Genomic DNA, 25238 nt, shown 5'->3' with positions numbered 1-25238 from the left:
GATGGTTTCTTGGCACCATTACTGAGATTTGCTTTGTCAATTCCAGATTTGTATTAATTAAATCTAAATTCAGATTCCATCTGCTGCTGTGGTGGTATTTAATCTCATGTCCCAGGATGTTAGCCTTGGCCTCTAGATTGCTAGTGCAATAACATAACATTAAATTATCATTTCACTTCATAAATAGTAGTTAATATCCCCGCCTGTCACGCGGGGAACAAGATTCAATTCCCTGCCAGGAAGGAACCAAGTGTTTGGGGCGGCACGGTCGCACAATGATTAGCACTGCTGCCTCATAGCTCCACGGACCTGGGTTCGATTTCAGCCTCAAGCAACTGTCTGTGTGGAGTTTGCACATTCTCCCTGTGTCTGTGTGGGTTTCCTCTCACAATCCAAAGTTGTGCAGGTGTGGTGAATTGGATGTGCTAAATTGCCTATAGTGTTCAAGGATGTATAGATTAGGTGCATGAGTCAGGGGTAAATATACGGGAATGGGTCTGGGTGGGATACTCTTCGGAGGGTCGGTGTGGACTTGTTGGGCTGAAGGGCCTGTTTCCACACAGTAGGGATTCTAATTTTGAAATACTGGGCTGGATTTGTAATCCAGAGTTCAAGGGTCATTGATACTATTATTAGGGTCAAATCTTGTTCGAGCTGGTCATTTTGTAATGTTAGACATTTTCCTGTAACCTTCACCTTGAAATCCAGCAACCTTCATGACCATTTTAATTTTCTTCTGTACAGCCCCAAAGCAATCTTATTTATTTTTACCCTTTACAGCTGGTAGAATTCAAACCCATAATCTCTGAATTTTTACTTCAATACCATACCCATTACACAAACATACACTGTCAGCATATTAATCTTAGTGACAATCTTCATAGAGATTGCATCAATTTATGTATACAAGCTGATAAAAACCAACTCTGCCTGTTCATCACCACACTCAATTCCATGACCAGCAGACCATTTAATTGCTTTCCAGTATCCAGTTAAGGACAATCAGTGACTTTCTCCAATTACAGTTGTCAAATAGATGCCATTTTTTCTTGGAGTAGATGATTGATTTTAAAATCTAATATTTGATGTTTGAATAGATTTGTCAAAGAACATACCAAGTGACGTTAACCAGTCAAGCAGGAATAAGATTTCACCATCCAGTGGATTAATGGATTCCTCTACAAGGAACTACTCTTCCAGAATACAGGCTAGACTATCAGCAGAAAAAACAGTCTTGGTAGGATCAAATTAGGTATTTTACAAAGTGCATCCATAATTTCCTTTACAGCAGACAGGCTAACCAATTTTAGTCAAGGTGTGAATTGATTTAGTTTTGTTCATCATGACTCTGACCATTTCAGATGCTTTTAAATACAACCTGATATTCTGAAGTGTTTGGTTTGTATCTATCATACACACATGTTTTGAGAGAACAGCTATGCATTTTATGGTGTATTTTAAACAACATCAAGTGATATTTCTATTCAACTTCTCAATACTTTGATAGAATATGAACTCAGTGGTGAGATGGAATTTGAAACTTGAGAGCATTATTTAGTAGAGGCAAAAAACATTTTGCTTGCTATCTAGACAGGCAGTGAGAGTCCTGCATTCCCCTTTTTATGGGAAGTCCCACCAAATTATTTATCAGTTAAGCACTTAACTGGGCAGCAGCAAATATTCCCTGGGATCAAGGACCCCAAGAGATGGATATCCTTCCTACCAAGCGTTACTGGAGACCAGCAACCCTTCATTATTTGGCAGCACAACCAAGGAGGATCAAGGATTGGACTGCAGACACTCAGGTGTGGATGAGTGATAACAGGAGATGTTCAGCAGTGGGGTACAGAACGGCTGTCAATGCTCTGCCCGCACCTCTCCCAAAATCCCCACCACCACCCCCCTCCCACCCTCAAAGATGGTAAGTTAATGGGGTTCTCACCTGGCATGCACCTACCTGATTAAATGTCAGCATGCCATCACTAAACACACCATGGGGAAAGGCATGAACTTCTGCTCTTAAACAGGATCTTCTGCATTCCTTTCTCATTTAAGCTACCCACTAAATTCTTATGAAAATATCACAATCCTGGTTGATCTATTCTAATAATGGATTCAAGCTTGGGGTAGATTTTTTTTTACCAGGTGCAGATTCTGGGCAGCCAAGGTGAAGAGGACCCAGTAGGGCCACAAATAGCTGTTAAGAGAGTGCCTCAGGGCAGACTCATCAGAGACACTTTCAGTATATAACTATGCAACATCTGTAATAACCACGTCGCACTATATAATTTAAATTTACAATCATTCACAAAAAATCATTTATCATGACAAGCAGAATTCCCCTGAGGAAAACATTCCTTCCTGTTCCAGTGAAATTTTAAAAGTTTTCAATAAAAGTCATAAGCAAAATCAATATATGACAATCAATAAAAAATAATGTATTATATCTAGAACTTCATAGCTCACTGAACAGTCACTTCCCTCATGTCCTGTCTTGTTTTCCTATGTCCTATTGGAGCCATGTTAACACTGTCCTGTATGCTGACTCAGTTTAACAGCAGTGCAGGATATAATTCCTGCAGCTGAGCACTCTGAACCACTTAACCCATGGCCCTCTAGTAATTTTCTGAACCTCCTACATGTGTCTCATCAACTGATGGCAAGTCTCACACTTTTGTCATAGGGTGGGCAGTCTGGTGGCCACAACTCCAACCTAACTGGATTGTCAGTGTTGGATCATAGAATTTGGAATTTTGGGGCCTTTGTTTATTCAATTTAATTGGAAAGTTTCCTCTGCATTCTGAACCAGACCTGTTTTCTGTCATAAAATTACAAGCTGAGGCCCCAATATTGAGTTTAAAATAAAATATTTTTTATACATATTCAAATGCCACTTGTTGGTGCAAAACTTGAGTGTTGCTATAAAAAGAGCCATAATGTTAAAACTTTTCCTCTGCACTCATTAAGACAGAATCAAAAGATTACAAATTTAGTTCTTGCTGCTGCTGTTGCTATGCAGTAGTATTCTCCACTAACACAAAGCTGCTATCAAAGTGAAACCAATTCTGCCTGCCACACAAATGGATAATTTATTTGAATTTCAATGTCACTGTGTTGCCAGGCATGTTTGTTGCATGTCCCATTAATGATGAATTATATCAAACACATGTCCTTTGTTGTTCATAACAGGCAGAGAATGCATTGTATTTGGCCATCCACCCTATTTTTTGCTTTGATTCTGTGAGGAACCTTGAATCATTTTTCTTTTTGTGTTAAATGCATTTTATAAGTTGTTGTTGTTTACTTGGTTGTGATGGTGTTAATATGCTCCACAGCACATTAAAATCTAATTAACATAGTTAAAATAGTAAAATAACATGGATACGTGACTAGTAAATATCCTGTTGCTATTAAGCTTCCTAATCACGTTGCAAACTGTGATCTTTCACAGTTAGGTGTCCTGATTTATATTTTTCTTTAACATCAGGATTTAAATTCAATGGCTTTTAATTCAACATAATAGATTTGGAGCACCATTAAATCTTTTGTAAGCTTTCCAAGCCCTCTTCCTACCTACATTTGTACCTCACTTGTATTGGCTTCATCCGTTCAATGGTAATAATAGCAAAAACAACAAATTTATACAGTCCATTCAATAACAATAACTTGTATTTATATAGAATTTTTGACACAATGAACATTCCATAGCATTTCACAGCAATCTTATAAACACAATATGACACCAAGCCACAGAAGGAGATGTTAGGTCAGTGACAAAAGCTCAGTAAAAGAGGCCGGTCTTAAGGAACACATCAAGGCCAGAAAGTGAAATAAAGAGGCAAAGAGGTGTCGGGAGAGAATTCCAGAGCATAACACCTTGGGGGCTGATCCAGAGGAGCCTGGTTGAATAATGTGTCCATAATCACTGAAGGCAGTTAATAAAATACACAGCATCCTAGCCTTTGTAAATAGGGTATAGAGTACAAGAAAGTTTTGTTGAACATGTCTTACTGTGAGTCCAATTCAGGGCACAATATAGGAAATGTGAAAGCATTGGAGAGAGTTTAGGAGAGATTCACGAAAATGATGCAAAGAGCAAGACATTTCAGTTGTGAACATAGATTGGACTGTGATTGGGACTGCTTCCCTTGGAGAGGAGAAGGTGGATATTTGTTGGAGGTATTTAAAATGATTAGGGTTCTGTACAGTGTGGAAGGGAACAAACTTCCCATTTGTGGAAGTTCAACAACTTGAGGAGATGGTTATAATTGCGAAAACAAGCAATGGAGACAAAATGAGAATCATTTTCATGCAGAAACTGTCTATGATTTGGAATACACTGCCTGATAGTGTGGTGGAAATTTGGTCTGCAGCAGTTGATAAGAGAACCAACAAGAGGAAAAAGCATATTTGACCTTCTCCTCATGAATTGCAGATGCATCTGCCCATGAGAGTATTGGTAAGACACACTGCACAGTGGAGATGAAGTCAGAATTCACACAATAACAAATTATAGTCCAACAGGTTTATTTAATATCATAAGCTTTTGGAATGCTGCTCCTTCATCAGGTGAAGTCCACACCTATGGAGATGAAGTATGTCTTCACATTAAGAATCCCCTTGTCATGCTGTGTGGCAGTGCTAAATGGGATGGGCTTCAGACAGATTTAACAACTCAAGTCTGGGTATCCACGATGTGCTCTGGGGCATCAGTAGCAGTAGAATCATAGTCCAACACAATCTTCAACCTCATCACACAGCTTATCTACCACTTTACCATTATCATCAAGCCTCGGATCAATGCTAGTTCAATGAACCAGGCATGCCAGTAGCAGCACCAAGCGTACCTAAAACTGGGGTCTCGACCTGGTGAAGCTACAAAAACAGCACAACATGAATGCAAAACAGCATAAGCAATAAGTGACAGAAAGAGCTAAGCAATTCCACAAATGATGGATGAGATCTAACCTCTATAGTCCTGCCACATCTAGTTGTGAGTGATGATGGACAATTGAACAACTCACTGCAGGAGGAGATGCCACAAATATCCCCATTCTCAATAACATGGGATCTCAACATATCAATGCAAAAGGTAAGTTTGAAGAATTTGCAACACTTTTCAGCCAGAAGTGCCCAGTAGATGATCCATTTCCAGCCTCCTCCAGATGTCCTCAGCATCACAATCAATTTTATTCACTTCAAGTGATATTGAGAAACATGACGGAGGCATTGCATGCTGCAAAGGCAATGGGCCTTAATAGCATTTTGGCAATGTCCTAAAGATTTAAGCTCCAGAGCTTGCGATATTCCGAGCAAAGCTATTCCAGTACAGTTGCAACACTGGCAACTACCCAACAATGTGGAAACTTGCCCAAGTGTGTCCTGTAAACAAAAAACAGATCCAACCTGACTAATTACCATCCCATCAGTCCATCTTAATCATCAGCAAAGTGAAGGAAAACATCATTGACAGTGAAATCAAGCAGCACTTGCTTAGCAGTAACCAGTTCACTGACTCTCAATTTGGATTCCACTAGACCACAGTTGCTGACCTCATAATAGCCTTAATTCAAAGATGGACAGAAGAGTTGAATTCCAGAAATGTACTGAAAGTGACTGTCCTTGGTATCAAGGCTATATTTGGATGTGTGTGGCATTGAGAAGTCCTAGCAAAACTGGAGTCAGTGGGACTCAGAGGGAAATTCTTTTCTGGTTAGAGTCATACCTAGCACATGGCTCTATGCATGGGAAATCATGTCACAAAAACTTGATTGAGTTTTTGAAGAAGTCACAAAGAGGATTAATGAGGGCAGAATGGTGGATGTAATCTATATGGACTTCAGTAAGGTGTTCAACAAGGTTCCCCATGGGAGACTGGTTAGCAAGGTTAGATCTCATGGAATACAGGGAGAACTAGCCATTTGGATAAAGAACTGGCTTGAAGGTAGAAGACAGAGGGTAGTGATGGAAGGTTGTTTTTAAGATTGGAGGCCTGTGACCAGTGGAGTGCCACAAGGATTGATGCTGGGTCCACTACTTTTCATCATTTATATAAATTATTTGGATGTGAGCATAAGAGGTATAGTTCGTAAGTTTGCTGATGACCCCAAAATTGGATGTGTAGTGGACAGAGAAGAAGGTCACCTTAAATTACAATGGGTTCTTTATCAGATGGGCCAATGGGCTGAGAAGTGGCAGATGGAGTATAATTTAGATAAATACAAGGTGCTGGATTTTGGGAAAGCAAATCTTAGCAGGACTTATACACTTAATGGTAAGGTCCTAGGGAATGTTGCTGAACAAAGAGACCTTAGAGTGCAGGTTCATAGCTCCTTGAAAGTGGAGTCACAGGTAGATAGGATAGTGAAGAAGGCGTTTGGTATGCTTTCCTTTATTGGTCAGAGTATTGAGTACAGGAGTTGGGAGGTCATGTTGCGGCTGTACAGGACATTGGTTAGGCCACTTTTAGAATATTGTGTGCAATTCTGGCCTCCTTTCTATCGGAAAGATGTTGTGAAACTTGAAAGGGTTAAGAAAGGATTTACAAGGATGTTGCCAGGCTTGGAGGATTTGAGCTACAGGAAGAGGCTCAATAGAGTAGGGGTGTTTTCCTTGGAGCCTCGGAAGCTGAGGGGTGACCTTATAGAGGTTTATAAAATCATAAGGCTCATTGATAGGATAAATAGACAAAGTCTTTTCCCTAGGGTGGGAGAATCCAGAACTAGACGGCATAAGTTTAGGGTGAGAGGGGAAAGATATAAAAGAGACCTAAGGGACAACTTTTTCACGCAAAGGGTGATGCGAGGATGGGATGAGCTGCCAGAGAAAGTGGTGGATGCTGGTACATTTGCAGCATTAAAAAGGCATCTGGATGAGTATATGAATAGGAAGGGTTTGGAGGGATATGGGCCAAGTGCTGGCAGGTGGGACTAGACTAGGTTAAGATATTCGGTCAGCATGGACGAGTTGGACCAAAGGGTCTGTTTCTGTGCTGAACATCTATATGACTGCGCCTGTGGGGACCCAGCATCAGTATGGTTAGATATTAAGGCTTCCCAGGCAAAGTGTCCTCTTATTAGTTTGTTATTTTAGACAAAATGAGGACAGTTGAGGAATATTGCTATAATCCAATAATTATTAATACTGTCAAAGCATGGAAGTCAATGCAGTAGAGTGAGGGTAATATGTCTAAAACATCTTTTCTTACCCCAATAGTTGGGGAGTCTTAGGGGAATACCTGGATCCCTTATACATCACGGCCTGTCGATCCTTTTCCAGCATTCTGGAAGCTTCCATAACTCTCTGCTTGTCCCTTTATCACTGGAAACGCAACAAGACTGGGCGGGGGCGCCGGTCCATGCTGGACCGGCATACCGCAATCCAGTAAACTCTGTCGACCATCACCTGGCCCACCTCAGCATGCCAACCAAGAAATTGCAGCAGCCACTCTTCAAAAAAAAACTTGCTGACTGCTCACCTTCCACTCCCTCCAGCAGCCCAACAACATGGATATTCTATCTCCTACCTCTATTTTTGAGGTCACCGACCTGTTTCGTTAAGGCCCAGACCTGTTTCTCGAGGGCTTGGATCCACTCCGTCGAGTACTTGAACACGGTCTCCGATGTTGCAATCCGCCACTCAACCTCTTTCATCTTCTTTCTGAGCCCTTCAAGCTCCTGCTCATGCTCATGCAGCATGGCCGAAATTGGCTCCAGCCGAGTTCGATACTCCCTGATCGATGCCTCGATCATCTCCCAGAGCTTCGCGAATTGTACAGCTATGGTCTGTTAGGTCGGTGATTCCATCGCATTGGAGAGGAAGCTGCAGCTGTGGTTGCATTCATAGTTGTGGGCTTGCCTGATGTCATCGGCGAATGTCCTGTGTATTGGGACTTAGTTAAGCCTAAGTCATCCTCACTTACCTAAACAAGATTTAAACAGTTCCACAAGTGTTTAACAGCAATTTTTTTCCAAAAACATTTAAGTTGGAGGGGGGAAGCAAAAACGCCACTCCGCCTGGGTTGGGGTGCAGAGCTCAGGAAGGCAGACCTTTCAGTTCGCCGCCATCTTGCATCCCCCAGAAATGCTTTTTTAATCTATTGTTTATAAGATCTAGTGTTTTTTTTGCTTTGTTTAGATATATTTCACAATGTTCTGTTTGTTGTTTAGGAACAATATTCTTTGGAACAACGCCAGAAGATGGCACGGGAAGCTGTGAAGGGAAAAGCTCCAGGTCCATACAACTACCTGTTCAGAAGGTGATTAGCCTTGAATTCCTCTGATTCATGAGATTCAGTTCAGTGTGTTGACCAAACTTTAGCTCTCCAATGTGACATTGTTATGTTCCTAGCTGAGAGTCTCAGACAAGTATTAGTTTCACCGGGCATAATTAGAACTATTACTAATTAATATATCTATATTCTATTGCAATAACTCTGCCATCAGTGATATGATGCTGAATAAGGGTCACTGGACCTGAAATGCTAACTCTGATTTCTCTTCACATGCTGCCAGACCTGCTGAGTTTCTCCAACAATTTCTATTTTTGTTTCCGATTTCCAGCATCCACAATTCTTTTAAAAACTGAAAGAACTGCAAATGCTGTAAATCAGATTTAAAAACCCAGAAGTTATTGAAAAAATTCAGCAGGTCTGGCAGCATCTGTGAAGAAAAATCAACGTTAACGTTTTGGGTCCAGTGACCCTTCCTCAGAACTATGCTGCTTTTAAAACTTAAAACATTTTCTGGCCAGTGCCATCTTTAGTTCAGTCTCTCATGCCAGACCCTGTCAAAAGCCTTACTGAATTCTATCTAAGCCACATCCACTCCACTGCCCTCATCTACATATCTAGTCATTTCCTCAAAAAATGCAGTCAAACTGGTGGACAAGTGAGTTACTTATCCCACTTTCCTCAGTTCTAGTGCAAGTGTCCCTAAAACCAGAATAAACTTCTCCTACACTGGTCTTTGAGTGACACATTCTCTAATCTTATTTGCCCTGTACCAGACTGCACAGGGCTCAGTTTGTTACCACCATTCTACCCTGGATTGTTTTCCCAAGGTGGCACTGGGCAGGAAGGCTTACCTATCTGCAACTGATGGGTAACCAATAAGTATGTGAAAAGGGTCGAGACTGTGGTGCTGGAAAAGCACAGCAGGTCAGGCAGCATCCAAGGAGCAGGAGAACCCCTGATGAAGGGCTTATGCCCGAAACGTCAATTCTCCTGCTCCTCGGTTGCTGCCTGATCTGCTGGGCTTTTCCAGCACCACACTCTCGACTCTGATCTCCAGCATCTGCAGTCCTCATTTTCTCCAAAGTATGTGACAAGCCAATTAAGACCAATTAACAGTAAACTTACAATTGACCGGCAGGCATTATTATTATTCTAATATATTGTTAATTTAAAAGCAATCATGAATCACTGTACTGATTTGATGGGAATGAAGGAGAGGAAAGAGATCTGAGTGATGAATATCTTTAACCTTTTTCAAAAGGGAGGGAATGAATCTAATAATAATGAATTCTCTTCCTGTAGGGTTCGAAACGTCCCCAACATAAGCAGCACTAGCGGTGTTGTATCAAAAATCACATCCTTCACATCCCTTGTCCCTGTTTTAAGTTCAACTGGTTATGAAGAGAGCTCAGACAATTTATCTCATTTGATGAGGTATGCCTATTTCAATATCATTTCAAGTTTTTTATTGAGAGTGAGGGACTTTTTAAAAATTGCTTTTCGGTACAGGTAGTTCTGGTATAATGCATGTTTCGGCAGTGCTATTTGGCTATAATGTAGCTGAAGAATTTTTGAGAATGCTTAAATCCATTGGCAATAGCGTGATTTCAGCGGAGAACGGTTCACACACTTCATTCTGTGCACGCTGCGATGTGCACGCCAAAATCTCTACACCGTTCTGGTGTCCGTGCATGTGCGATGTCGATGCTGGTCTTCGTGCCATTCTGTGCAAGTGCTGACATCAGCTACCAACAGAGCAGCTTTCAGTGAGGGATACTGTATAGAGAGCAGCTTTCTTACATTTTTTAAATGTGTGAAATTTACTTTGTTTTGTTAATAATATATGATTACAACCTTCAATCAGGCTGTGCTTTACTTTGTGTCACACATTTAGGTCATTTTTGAGCGATCGTGAGTGATATACTTTGCAGGTCTGCTCCTAACCCCATTTTTCCCACAGGCCCCATTATCTACTAAGCGATTTTCTATTAAGTGAGGTTTCGCTAGAACGCAGCTACGACGTTATAGGAGAACCACCTGTACTAATTTTGTGCTCTTCAAAGTAAAAGATATTAATATTGATAAATGGAATGATCAAAATTTTAGGAACCTCTCACAGTTCTAGGTCAGGCACATTTAAATGCAGTTAAAAGCTTACAACAATGTTGCAATCTCAGGAAACATTCCTCCATGAGTGTTTCACCACCCACTCTAGCAATTATGTGACTTCTAAAGTTTTGCCAATTGCAGGCACTTTAGTTTCATCCATACTTAATGGAAATTGATTATATATTCTTCCAGATTTATGCCATGCAAGAGGGCATATTTGGGCATGTGTGACCTACGCACATGCAAACATTGGCACTCACACTCTTGTTGGATTTAGTTAAATATGATAAATTACAGAGCCTGTATAAATTCCATACCGCTGGCTCATTGTCTCATGCAGCACCCTGATGCACAGTATGCAAGTTTGATTTCTTCCATGCAGCAAAGTTCAACTATCCCACGACATCATTTGCAAGAGGTAAAATGGGGTGAAAGCCAATGTCCTATCAGTCTGTTCAAGGTGACATCAGGAGAGGTGTAGAAGCAGTCATTTGAAATTGAGTAGCTTTAATTTCCTCATACTTGACTTGATCTTTAGAAAATCATTCCTTCCCCCAGCATAGGATTTCATTTGAAAGGAACACTATCCTTTCATTTCACTCAACCTTCTTTACATCGAACAACCTAACAGTATTAGTTGCCTTTGCTGTGTCAAACACATCTTGAATGTAGGTTTTGCCTTTAGAAGGCGATCTAAATTTAGGAAATATGATTAACATTTTATAATATACCTTCACAGGTTGTGAGCATCACTGGCTAGGCTACACTGTTGTGTGGAGTCACATGTAGACCAGACCAAGTAAGGATGGTACATTCTCTTCCCTAAAGTAAGGACATTAGTGAACCTGTTTTTTAATGATCATCATTATCATGTCATCACTAGATTGGCTTTTAATTCCACATTTTTACTCAATTTTCAATTTCAACAACTTCTATTTTGGGATTTGAACCCACATCCTATGAACATTAACTTTGGTCACTGGATTACTAGACCAGTGACATTACCACTACACCGCAATAATGGCATATTCTTAAAAGCAGCGACTTCTGATGTTTTGATGCACAAGCTAGGGCTGAGAGATTTATTGTTTAAACTGGCTCAATATTCACCAGCTGTAAGTATTTTAATGTCTTATAGACATCAGCTGCAAAGATTTTTACTTTTCAGCACTTCTGTTCTGACGGTTATCTATCCTTCTCTGTGGGAATGCAAAGAATGGAATAACATTTAGCATCCCCAATTTCAGAGAACTGATGAATATTTTCTCCATTATCTTCTCATGAAAATAATTTCATTTTTGTTTCCAGTAAAGGAGCTAACTATAAGGCTCAATTCCAAATGTATTATTTTACCACAAGTGCAAATTCTTTGTCCGCAATCTTGATAATAGGCTTTGGCAGATTATTCTTTTGTAGAAGCTATCATAACCCAACTTGTTCAATACACAAGAGTGACAACAGGTTGAATTTAAAGGACTGGTCTAAACAGTGGTTAGAGATGTGGTTATCACATTATTTTGATACTCAGTGACACATTGTGACAGATGTCAAAGAGCTTGGTCAAAGACATTGACTTTCAGGAAACTCTTCATAGAGAGAGAGAGAGAGATGTTGAGGCAGAGAGATATAATTAATTAATTCTCGAGAACATGGCCTAGATGGTGAGGCCAAAGTTGGTCTTTACATCTAACACATATGGGGCCCCAAAATGGCTACAGGAGAAATAGCTGTAACATAACTTTTGCTCCTTATGTGTAAGAACAATCAACAATCATATCTTTGTAACCGATTTTTAAAAATCGTTTGCAGGATATTCTTATGTCTAGATCAGCTGAATTTAGGACCATCCCTGATTGCTCTTGAGAAGGGAGTGATGAACTGCTTTCTGAATTGCCACAGTCCATGTGGTTTGGATACACTCAAAGGGCTGTAAGGGAAGGAGTTAGAAGACTTTGACCCAGTGACAGTGAAGGAACATTATCACATGTGGCTAGGGGATGGTGTTCCCAAATATCTGCTGCGTTTATCCTTCTAGTTGGTAGAGATTGTGGATTTGGAAGGTGCTATCTAAGGAGCCCCAGCTAGTTGTTGCCGTGCATCTGGGAGATAGTGCATACTGCTTCCACTGTGGTCTGTTGTCACTGTGTATCGATTGTGAAAGAAGTGAATATAGAAGGCATTAAAAATAGGTACCAGTCAAGTGGACTGCCTTGTACTCGATAGTGCCACGTTTCTTGAGTATTATTGGAGCTGTACTCATCAAGGCAAATAAAAAATATTCTATCACTTTCCTGCCTTGTAGGTGGTGAATGGACTTTAGAGAGTCAGGAGGTGCTGCAGTATTCCTAGCCTTTGATCTGTCTTTGTGGCCACATTATTTATATGGTTAGTCCAGTCAGTTTCTGGTCAAAAATAATGCCTAAGATGCTGGTAATGGGCTATTCAGCAATGTTTCGTTGAATGTGAAGAGGTGATGGTTATTTACTGCCTTGTTGGAGATTGTCATTACCTGGCATTTGTGTGGTTCAGATGTTGCTTGCTACTTGTTAACCTGAGCCTTAATGTTGTCTAGGTTTTCCTGTATTTTGAACATTGTACAATCATCAGCAAAAGCTCCTACTTCTGAACTGATGATGGAGCAGATGGAGATGGGTCTTGGACACGACCCTGAGGAATTCCAGCAGTGATGTTCTGCAGCTGAAATGATTGACCTGTAACAACCACAATCATCTTCCTATATGAAAATTATGACTCCAACTAAGTAGAGCCCCACCCCCCCCCCCCCCCCCCCCCCCCCCCGCCCACCCCGCCACTCCCCAGTTTTGCCAGGGCTCTTTAATACCACAGTGGATCAAATGCTGCCTTGACATTGAGAGCAATCACCCTCCCTTCCCTTCTTGAGTTAGACTCTTTTTCCACATTTGGATCATGGCTGTAATGAGGTTAGGGGCTGAGTGGGACTGGTGGAATCCAGACTGAACATCAGTGAACAGGTTATTGTTGAGAATGTGTCACTTTATTAGAATTGTCTCCAATACCTTCCATTAAATTGATTTGAATTGAGGGTAGACTGTTGGGATGTTATTTGGCAAGATTGCATTTGGCCTGTTGTTTTTTGGTGACAGGACATATATGTACAATTTTCCATATTGCTGGGTAGGTGCAGTATTGTCAGTCTTCTGGAACAACTTGACATAGTGCTGGAGCAGAAACCTTCAGTTCGGTTTTCAAAATGTTGTCAGGGTCCAGAGCCTTTGCAGTGTCCAGTGCCTTCAGATATTTCCTGATACCATGTGGAACTTTATGAAATTAGCTGAAGGCTGGCATTTATGATGCTGCTAGTGACTTTAAGAGTAGGCTGAGGTGGATGATCCAATTGGCATAGCTAACAGAAGAGGGATGCAAGTGATTTAGCATCATCTTCTACAGTGATGTTCTAGGGCCCCCACTATTTGTGGAGATTTCTTCTCTAGTGATTTGCCTAATTGTCCACTACCATTCATGACTGGATGTTACAGGACTACAGAGCTTAGATCTGATCCATTGTTATGGTGTGAAGTAATCCTGTTTTGTCATCTCACTGAGTTGACACTTTATTTTTAGATATGCCTGGTGTTGCTTTTGAAATGCCCTCCTGTGTTGAACTAGGGTCGATACTCTGGATTGAAAGTAATGGTAAAGTGGGAATATGCACCAGCCCATGAGTTTTAAAATTATGGTTGAATACAATTCTATGCCTGAAGGCCCACATGGATGTCCAAATTTTGCCAGATCTGTTCAAAGTCTGTCCATTTAGAATGGTGCTTGTGTCACACAACTTGATGGAGCCTATCTACAGTGTGAAGGTGGGACTTTGTCTCCCCAAGGACTCTGTGTGGTTGTTCATATTGGTATTGTCATGGGCAGAGGCATGTATAACTGGTAAATTGTTGAGGAAGAAGTCTAGTAGATTTTTCACTCTTCTTGGTTCCCTCACACCTGTTGCAGGCCCAGTATGGCAGCTATGTCCTTAAGGCCTCGACTAGCACAGTCAGTAATGGAGCTATTCAGTTATTCACAGTGCCATGACCTTGAACAATGAGTAGCATAAGAAGACATTGAAGTCCCCCGTGCAGAGTACATTCTGTGCCCATGCCAGACTTGGTGCACCCTCGAAGTGATGTTCATCAGCTGAGTCAAAGAGGAGTGGTGGTAATTACCAGGAGATTTCCTTGCCTATTTTTGACCTGATCCCATGATTTGACAGGGTCCTTAGACAACGTTGAGGACTCCAGGGAAATCCCCTCCCAACTGTACACCACTACTACACCACCTGTGGTGTGTTTGTCCTGTTGGTAGCACAGGGCAAAAGCTGGAATGTTGATCATGTTGTCTGGGACATTGCCTGCAAGGTGTGATTCTGTGCGCCTGATGATATGAGGCTGTCATTTGCCTACTCTGTGGTACAGATATTCCAATTTTAGCACAGTTGTTAGTAAGGAGGACTTTGCATGATCAACAGGCTGCATTTTCTGTTCCAATGCCTTGTTTATTGGTGGGTGGTCTGTCCAGTTTAATTCCTTCATGAAACTTTATAGACATTAGTTACAACTGAGTCGTTTGGCAGGCTATTTCATGACTAATGACCTCACAAATAGCACATGCAAAGAACAATTTAAAATAGACCGTTCAATGGGATTTAACCTGCAGTTGTACCTAATAGTCCATCGGTCGATCACAGGAAAGAAACTGAAAGCTAGTTGGCTCAGTTGGCTGGAACTAATTGACGCATGAGGTTTGTTATCCCCTATGCTGCCTAATTTAAGCTTATTGCTTGCGCTGGTCGCACTGAAGGTCAGAATTGCCTTCTGACAGAGAACTCAAGAAGAAGACAAAACTCTCATCCACCATGTGCTTGATAGCTCAATATTACTGACAATGTGAAGTGCCAAAACTGAAAGCAACCCTGTAACTAAGGTTTAACAAAGATCTTGCACAAAAACAAAATAGTGTTTTGTTTAATAATGGAACATCCTGTAAACACTTATCATGTAAGTTTGAGTATGCAATTTCATCATGTTCTCTGATAAAGTGACGATTCAGCTGAGCTCCTGTGTATAACTCTGTTTTAAACATTATAAAATTAGTCTTTATTCAGTACATTAATGATCCTTAAAGAAATATTGATTAAGATTTCAATTTTCAGCATCTATTTCCAAAATATATATTCATTGGTGAGTGTGGTACAATAGGAATGAAGACAGAAATCTCACAGAAGTTACACTGTTGAATAATTAGTACTGTTTTTAATCTGTTTTTCAAATATATATTTCTGTATCTTACTATGTGATGATACCTGTTTTTTTTCTTATTCACTCATGGGACATGGATGCTGCTGTTTGGTCAGGATTTATTACCCATCCCAATATCCCTTAAGATGATGGTGATGAGCTGTCTCCTAGAACTGCTACAGACCACATGCTATCGGAGGATCAACAATACTCTTAGAGAGGGAATTCCCAGATTTTGATCAAGTGACAGTGAAAGAATGGCAATATATTTCTACAGTTTGGTGCGTGGCTTGGAGAAGAACATGCAGGTAGCGGTGTTCCCATGTAACTGTCCCCCTTGTCCTTTTAGATAGAATGGCCAGGGTATAGAAGGTGCTACCTGAAGATTGTTGGTGAATTTCTGGAGTGCATCTTGTAAATAGTACATACTGCTGCTGCTGAACATTGGTGACGTAGGGAGGGAAGTGGATGTGGTGCTGATCAAGTGGGCTACTTTGTCCTTGATGGTGTCAACCTCTTGAGTGTTATTGAAGCTGCACCCATCCAAGCAAGTGAGAAGTCTTCCATCACATTCTTGACTTTTTGCCTTGCAGATGATGGACAGGCTTTGGGGAGTCATGAGGTGAGTTACTTCAGTGATGGTAATACTATTGGAAGTCAAGGAGGTTGGTTGGATTGTTTCTTATTGGAGATGGTCATTACCAGACTTTTGTGTGGCACAAATGTTGCTTTGTCACTTGTCAGCCCAAGCCTGGATGTTGTCCAGATCTTGTTAAAGTTGAACATTGCTTCAGTATCTGAGGAGTCGCGAATGGTGCTGACCATTGTACAACCATCGGCAAGTGTAATCACTTCTGACATTATGATAGAGAGAAAGCCATTGATAAAACATTTAAATTTGGTTGGGCTAAGGACTGTATCCTGAGGAACTCCTGCAGAGATGTCCTGGAGCTGAGATGACTGACCTCCAGAAACTATAACCATCCTCCTGTGTGCCTGGTATGTCTCCAATCACTGAAGAGTTTTCCCCTGATACCCATTGATTCCAGTTTTGCTAGGCCTTCTTGATGTCACACTCAGTCGAAATCAGCCTTAAGGTCAAGGGTATAAGTTGCATCAGCTGTATATGCAATTTCAATTGTTAATATATTTCAGTGAGAATTTTCAATACCATATATTCCTAAGGCATTACCAACCTTGTGTATTGGTTTTCCCCGACTTTCAGTCAGAAAAATCTAAACTGCTTAAGAAACTAAATCTAAAGGTACATATTCATTGTAGCTTATCATCAGTAGAAGTGTGTTTCAGTGTGTTTAATCTTGTGCAGAAGAAATTGAGTGCCAAAACAGCTTCTCTGCAACAGGAATGTAGGATGAAATACACAAAAAAAATTGTAATTTTGGGGCACTTGTGATGGAGGGACAGCAATAATCTTGTGACTTTAATCTAACTTTAAAAAATTGGAAAATCAGTTTGACAAAGATCAGGAATTTATAGAATTATTTTGAAAAGGCTTCTTAGGTATTATATTCTAGAACCAACCAGAGAGTAGGTGTTATACTAGACTTGGTTTTGTGTAATGTGACAGGATGACCTCAGAATAAAGATAGGTATTAGCAGCCTTGTTATCAGCGATCACAATGTCATTGAATTTTGTATCCAGCTTTAAAGGGACAAAAGTGAGTGTGGAATAGGTATTTTAACTTAAATAAATTGGGATGACAGACATTCCTGATGAAGGGCTTATGCCCAAAACGTTGATTCTCCTGTTCTTCAGATATTCCCCACCTGTTATGTTTTTCCAGCGCCACACTTTTCAACTCTGATCTCCAGCATCTGCAATCCTCACTTTCTCCATGACAGCTAAGCCTGTTGAAGTGAACTAGAATACTAAGGTCGAGAATAGATCAATAGAGAAACAGTGACAGACATTTGAAGGTCATATTTCAGAATACTCAGAATAAGTATAAAAAGAAAGAGAAGTTGTAAGGGGAGGATCCATCATCCAGGTTTAACTAAAAAAGTTAAGAAAAGCAACAAACCTAAGCAAAAAACATATAAATGTGCAAAGATGAGTGGCAGGTCATATAGTATGACAAAAAAATTAATTGAAAGAAAGAGATTAGACTATGAGAGGAAAGTGGCTAGGAATGTAAAAACAGATGGCACAAGTTTGCACAAGTATTCCAACTGGAAAATATTAAGTAAAGTGAATAATAGTCCCCTCCACAGTGAAAATGTAAAGTTAATAGTGGATAATATGAAAATGGAAGATGAAATAAACAAATATGTCACTTTTCTCTTCACTTTTGAGAACACATAAGACATTCAAGTATTGGTTTCAAATCAGGAGATGGAAAGAAAAGAGGAAATTGATTAAAGTACAATCATTAAAGAATAAGTACTGAGCAAACTGATGGAGCTGCAGACAGTAAAGACCCTGGGTCCTGATGGATTTCATCCTATGGTCTTACAAGAGGTGGTTCATGAGGTAGTAGATACATGGATGTTCATTTTCCAATTTCACTGGAAAGAAGTACATGTAAACCCCGTTTTTTTCAAGAAATGGGATGAGGTGATAGTTTCCTGTTTTCTATTGACCAATTAACTTGATATCTATCGTGAAGAAAATGTTACAACTGATCAGTAAAGAGGTTGTAGTTGGATACTTAGAACATCTCAAAGTAGTCGTGAAGAATCAGTGTGGTCTTGTAAAGGGAAATCAGTTCTTTGTAGGAATAACATACTTTATGGTAAAAGGAAGCTCATTGGCAAATGCCTTCCAGATACAGTATGTCAAGGTGCCACATAAAAGGTTATTACACAAAGTATGAGCATTGACTGTAGGAAATAACATCATCATGAATAGAAGATTGGCAGAAAACAGAGTATGCAAAAGTGGGTCTTTGATGGACAAACTTGAAGGCATCGTAGCTAAATTTGCAGGTAACACAACAATAGGTGGGAACATATGTCATGAAGAGGATGTAATGAAATTGCAGACAGATATAGATAAGCTGAATATGTCGGAAGAATCTGGTAGATGGAATATAATGTAGGAGACTGAAATTATTTGCTTTGGCAGGAAGAATCAACAAGCAGTGTATTACTTAAATGAAGAATGGCTGCAGACTTCTGAGATTCAGGGAGTTACTAGGTATTCTAGTGCATGAGTCACAAAGTTAGTATGCAGATTTAGCAAGTAATTAAGAAAGCTAATGAAATGCTATCCTTCATTATAAAATTGAATTGAACACAAGTAAAGGCATTATGCCACAGTTCTGTACGGGATTGGTGATTTCAGATCTTAAATATTGTGCATAATTTTAGTTTCTTTGTTTAAGAAAGGATGTAAATGCATTGGAGGCAGTTCAAAGGAGATTTACTAGATTGATACCTGGAATGAGCAGGTATCTGTTGATGAAAGGTTGGACAAGCTGAGCTTGTTTCCATTGGTGTTTAGAAGAATGAGCAGCGACTTCACTAAAGTATAAAAAAAGCTGAATGGTTTGGTTAGAATTGGAGTTAGTTTAGTTGTCTGAGCAGCTGATTTGCAACACAGTGTAAAACTTGCAGTGTGAGTTCAATTCCTGTACCAGCTGAGATTACCATGAAGGTCCCATCTCCTCTTTAGAGGGTCATCACTATTTTAAAATTATTCAGCAGTTGGTTGAGGCAGGATCATTAAATATCTTGAAGCAAAACTTAGATTTTTGTTAGTCAAGCAAATCAAACCATGTAGATGAGAATGTTGGATTTGAAATATATCAATCACTATCGTAATGATTGGGGGAGCAGATCCAAAGAGCCAAATAACCATCTTCTTCTCTTAATTCATAATTTCATTTAATGTGTCATAACAGGAAGAGCACACAATTTCGGTAGCTTTGGTAGCTAACATGCTGAAGAAACATAACAAGCATGTCATTATCTGAAGACAGATTGGGTTAAAGCCTTCCTCCATACTGATTTTGACTCACTGGTAGGAGTTAGGTTTGGTTGTTGTTTTCATCTTCACTGCTTGCACAGTATTCTGATGGGTCAAAAACAATGGAAGTGACATTTTTGAGAGTTCTTTAACAGAAGGGCAATTTACTCCATACCATGTCAGCAAATCTCCTGGTAGCAGGAATGCTGAGTAATTCTTTGGATTTGACTTGTTCCTTGACTAACATTGACTAACTTTTTTTTAAAGCACTTACTTCCAAGGAATGAGGCAATGGTCGACTCTGACACTTCCAAAGGCCCTTATGGTTTCTATCATTGATGCTGAGGACTTTTCACTCAGCATGGACCATTCGTCTAAAATGTTTCCAAACCCTAGAAATATTTAGCTCCAACTAGTATTTTTGTCCTTGCTAAATTGAAATACCTACAATTCTGGGCTCTAACTCTATATTATTGCTTTCTCCAGCAGCTCTGAAGCAACTGAAGAACATTTTCAGGAGTCTTCACTTTCATCGGCCGAAGAAATGTCAGAAATAATTAAACCTATAGATCTAGATACTGACTCATCCATGGAAGTTGTCTCTCAGGCATTACTATCTGACTATAAACTCCTTGGTATTCCAGGCTTCAAGCGAATAATGGAAGGTTTGTCTACCCACTATGGCAAAGGCAGCTGCTAAATATGGCAGGGCAGAATGGAGGAAATATCAATAACTGGGAAAACCAAACTATACAGTATGAGAGGCAAAAAGGGGACATGAGATAGCTTTGGGAAATAGGGTTAAGGAGAATTCAAAGAGTTTCTACAAATACATTAAGGACAAAAGAGTAACTGGGGAGAGAATAGGGCCTCCTGAAGATTAGCAAGGCCGCCTATGTGTAGAACTGCTGGAGATGGATGAGATACTAAATGAGTACTTGGATGCATCCCATTAGGTCCAGGGAACTTTTCTTTTTTACTAGTATGTTTTCTCTAGTGATAGTTGGTGTATTTATTTCATCTCCTCCTTTTGCCCTTGATTATTTAGTATTTTTGGAATGCTAATATTATTTTCCACGGTAAAGACTGATGCAAAGTATTTATTTGACTCCTCAATAGATTTAAAACATAATTAAGCTTGTTTTCTAAATTGTAAGACCATAAGATACAGGAGCAGAAGTAGGCCATCCAATATGGCTGATATATTTCTCAACCCCATGCTCCTGCTTTCTCTCTGTATGAGAAAAGAATGTTACACTCAGAAGGTGAGTCATGGCTCCAGAAGCAAAGGTAGCAATAAAGATGTGATAATGACAGTGCATAGAGAGATTATAGGGAGAGTAGGAGCTGTGAATGACCAAGGCTGAAGCCAGTGCTATGTGACAAAATATATGGGGGATGGGTGAAACAGAGGCAAAATGGAAAACAGGGGTGAAGGGTAGCAAAGGGGGAAGAGGAGAGGAAAAAGGTGATGAGAGAGTGGGAGTGAGAGAGAGACAATCAAGAAATAAGAGGTACAGAAGTGAAAAAAAAAAATAAAATAAATGAAATAAAATTACAGAGCAGAATGAAAACAGAGGGATCGAGATGGGATAATCATCTGAAGTTGTTGACTTCAAAGTTGAGACTGGCAGGCTGTTGCGTGCCTAGTCAGAAGATGAGCTCCCCACTCTCTCATCACCTTTTTCCTCTCCTCTTCCCCCTTTGCTACCCTTCTCCCCGTTTTCTATTTTGCCTCTGCTTCACCCATTCCCCCCCATATTTTGTCACATAGCACTGGCTTCAGCCTTGGTCATTCACAGCTCCTACTCTCCCTATAATCTCTCCATGCACTGTCCTCTTTATTGCTACCTTTGCTTCTGGAGCCATGACTCCCCTTCTCTCAGCCCAGTATAAATACCTCCCTATTTCTCCCTTTTTTTAAGCTTTGACAAAGGGTCAGTTGGACTCAAAACGTCAGCTGTTTTCTCTCCTAACAGATGCTGCCAGTCCTGCTGAGATTTTTCAGCATTTTCTCTTTGGTTTACTGCCCATTTGCCCTACCATATTGCTGCTTGAATCCCTGCATTTCCTCTTATCAGCATTCTTTGGAGTGTCTGCACTGTTCAAATTAAGATTCCATTATACTTTTTGTCTTTTTAATGCAAAGTTATGCACTTTGGCTGCATGATGATAATGCCCTAAAAGATGGCACCACTAATATATTAGGAACATTTAATTCAAATGCTGTTTGAGTTTCAGATCGGATTCATTCCTGAGAAATGTTTAAACAGTTGGTGCCGATGTGATAGATCCTAAGCGATTAGAAAATTTAGGCAGATTAGAGTTGGCTAGTGTTCAAGACAAAACCAAACTACAGATGCTGGAATCCAAAGTAGACAAACAGGAGGAAGGAAAGACACAAAGCCAGGCAGCATCAGGAGGTGGAAAAGTCAACATTTTGGGTATAACCCTCCTTCAAGAACAGGAAATGACATCACCAACCCAAGGAAACCTAAACATATAAATGGAAAGTGGGTCACTGAGGATGTTACCTAGTGTGGTGGTGAAATGTCTGAAAACAAATCTTCCAGATCAGCAATCAAACTTCCATCCAGAATCTCACCTGAGCTACAAATTTTCTCAAAATTAGTAATATGCAGTACGAGTTGGGAAGGGAGCATTGCCAGATAGGAATTTGATCCAGTGCACAACCGTCACATTCAGTCTATCATTAATGAACAGAATATGTTTTCCTGCTATCTGTCAGCTGTGTTTTATTCCAGAAGGAATGTTCTTTCAATGAGAAAACTGCAAAATGCAAATCAATGACTTTAGTAGCTGCAAAATAACTGCTTATTCCATTTTAGTCTTTCTTTTCTGTTTTTTTGTTTACAAATATTGTATTCGTCAAATTGAATTGTTTCTATTCTAAAAATAGAGATTTAAATGTATGCAATTGGGAAGGGAAGGGAAAGAAAGAGGGAGAATAAGTTCACCAAAACATACTGCTATTTTTTCCTGAAACATAGTTTGTTATTCAATTATTTATTTCTTTTTTGGTAATGTAGATGATCAGAGTTCTTTACGCACTCTAGAGGAAGCAAGGCCAGAACGACTTAAAGAAGAAAACATTCCATCTAAATGTTCTTCAGTCCAAAATACCCCATCTCCTTCTCAGCGACTTGGATCCAACATCAAGCCTATTCTGCCTCCGATTCCATCGGGACGAACAAGAGCTGAGATCCCCGACAGTCCACAGCAAGCTGTCTGTACATTAAAATGAAAATTTAAAAAAACTTTTAAAAATCCAGATTTAAAACTGTTCTTGTAATACAAATGTTAAAAAGTACTATTAATGGTAATTTGCTTTTTATTTATGATTTTCTACTTCTCTGTCTCCAGTTGAAACAATTAATACATGGCTTTAAAATGGTAAAAACATCCCAAGATGCTTCAAAAGAATATTATAAGACACCAAGCCAGATTGGAATAGGTGCCCAAAAGTTTGATCACAGAAGTAGGTTTAAGCAAGTGACTTGGGGGAAAGAGAGAAGAAAACATAACAGGACTTTGGGAAGGAAATTCCAAAGCTTTTAGGCAGCAGTAAGTCAAAAGTCATATGACACCAGGTTTTAGTCCAACAGGTTTATTTAAAATCGCAAGCTTTCAGAACACTGCTCCTTCATCATGACTTCACCTGACAAAGAAGGAGCGCTCCTCCTTTGTCAAATGAAGTTCTGATGAACGAGCAGGAGGCTCCTACAGACTGTAGTAGCGTATCTATCTCTGCACCAGGAGGCCTGGGCTCAAGTCCCCCTACTCCGCAGGTATTTCATAACACCTCTGAACAGGTTGATTAGAAATTATCTACGTTGTGCACCTGTCCCTGTTTTATTGGCCTATGATCCTGGGTGGCATGATGGTTTACACTGCTGCCTCACAGCCCCAGAAAACCGGGTTCAATTCCATCCTTGAGTGCCCCATCTGTATGGAGTTTGTGCATTTTCCGTATCTGCATGGATTTCCACTGGGTGTTCTGGTTTCCTCCCATAGTCCAAAGATCTGCAGGTTACTGGATTTGCCGTATAAATTGTTCATTGTGTCCAGGGATGTGCAGGCTAAGGGGATTAGCCACAGGAAATGCAGGGTTACAGCAAAATGGTAAGGAGATGGTTCTGGGTGGGATCCTCTTCGGAGGGTCAGTGTTGATGCGGTAGGGTGATGATGAAACGTCTGAAAACAAATCTTCCAGATCAGCAATCAAACTTCCATCCAGAATCTCACCCGAGCTACAAATTTTCTCAAAATTAGTAATATGCAGTAAGAGTTGGGAAGGGAGCACTTCCACACAGTTGGGATTCTTTGATCCCATTTTTATGAGGATAAACAAGGCCCACTAAACAACACAGCTCTACCAATTTGTAGAAAGAATTTTTAAAAATGTTTTAAAACAAAATGAGGGATTTATGGTCATAAAAGTTTCAGTTGTTCTCCCTGGTATAAGCCATTTCTACATTACAGGAGTGAACTTGTCAAAAATATAGCTGTCCTCCCTGATGTCCTGAAAGCGATCATAAATTTACAATGAGTCTAGGTACACTCCATTTGCAGTCAGATTTTAGACTTTTGACTGAAGGTGGATGAAGACAGGGCAGGAGGAGTGACTTTTAAAAAAAAAACTGCTGCAGCTCGTATTTAACTTTATCTGGTACCCACAGCAGAGATGTGGGTATGTACTCAACGTTAATTTCCGACTGTTAAAGTGAACAGTCTGAAAGTCATGCCCATGTTTTGGTTGAAAGATCAAACAGGGCTGGTAGTGGAATCATACAATTGTTGTATGTGGTGGGTCCGGACATTTGTACTTTACACACATATTCAATGTATCTAGCATGGGAATTCAGCAAGGCAACTGATACACATCTGTTGACTGTGTTGTGGTTTTTAAATACGGCAGGGCAAATAACACAAGTAAATTCAAATAGCTTTTAATGGCTAAAGATACCTCAAGTAAAGCAGAAAATTTAAAAGCCTGAAGTTCTTTACAGAAGATAATCTCCATCTTAGCAAAATTAGCATTTTATAAGACATTTTCTAGTATGAAGTAATTTTCACAGCATTGCACAAACATCTCCTGCCACACTCAAAAAGTAGGCAGAACTCAATGAAATTTCAAGGATTTTAAGTGTTTACCAGCAGAACATTGCAAGGCTGTATACTCAAGTCAAAGACTCACCACTGAGGATATCCTGAAAACTAATATCTGCCATCATTATCCTGGGTTGATGCAATGGCAGGTACTCCCATGATAATGATGGCATCTTGTGTCCATGTTGCTCCTGGTGCTTCGCCTTCATCAGCATAATCATTGTAACACTGTGAAGGCTGCTCACCAGCCAAATCATGGGGCTGCATTAGTATCCTGAACCTACTCTCTGACCATAATTAACAGGCTCTTGTAAAATTTGTTGGAAGGTGCAATGCTTCAAGTGAGGTTGGGACTGCGAAATTAGTTAAAAATTGGGAAACATTCACAGCAAAGTTCAGCCTGCTGAAACCTCTTCGCAGCTTAATTTCCCACCTTGTTTTGCATTTCAGCAAAAATTGATACATTCCAGCCCCTCCTCTTCAGTTATTTAAGCAAATTATGAATAGCTCAGGGTCCAACATTGAGATTTGTGCTACCCCTCCCACAATTATCAGCCAACCTTCTTGA

The 25238-nt window shown here is 40.0% G+C and overlaps 2 protein-coding genes across 3 annotated transcripts in view; one reads left to right on the top strand and one right to left on the bottom strand.

Annotated features, from left to right (window-relative positions):
- The window catches only part of LOC122561477 (leucine-rich repeat and guanylate kinase domain-containing protein-like), a 159783-nt gene extending 136978 nt beyond the window's left edge, over positions 1–22805 (top strand). Inside the window, exons 16-20 of the mRNA XM_043713222.1 lie at positions 1098–1237; positions 8169–8257; positions 9536–9667; positions 20027–20205; positions 22591–22805. Coding sequence (XP_043569157.1) covers positions 1098–1237; positions 8169–8257; positions 9536–9667; positions 20027–20205; positions 22591–22805 — 755 coding nt within the window. The remainder of the gene's footprint in view (positions 1–1097; positions 1238–8168; positions 8258–9535; positions 9668–20026; positions 20206–22590) is intronic.
- slc35b4 (solute carrier family 35 member B4) overlaps positions 22706–25238 on the bottom strand; it is a 34349-nt gene continuing 31816 nt past the window's right edge. The window contains exon 11 of one of the 2 annotated variants that reach the window (XR_006315120.1): positions 22706–22789. The gene's annotated coding sequence lies outside the window, so the exon portion shown is untranslated. The remainder of the gene's footprint in view (positions 22790–25238) is intronic. The other variant, XR_006315121.1, reaches the window with a different exon arrangement.

Source organism: Chiloscyllium plagiosum, chromosome 23 (genome assembly GCF_004010195.1).
Source record: "Chiloscyllium plagiosum isolate BGI_BamShark_2017 chromosome 23, ASM401019v2, whole genome shotgun sequence".
Taxonomy (NCBI): domain Eukaryota; kingdom Metazoa; phylum Chordata; class Chondrichthyes; order Orectolobiformes; family Hemiscylliidae; genus Chiloscyllium; species Chiloscyllium plagiosum.
This window is presented reverse-complemented; position numbering and strand designations above follow the sequence as displayed.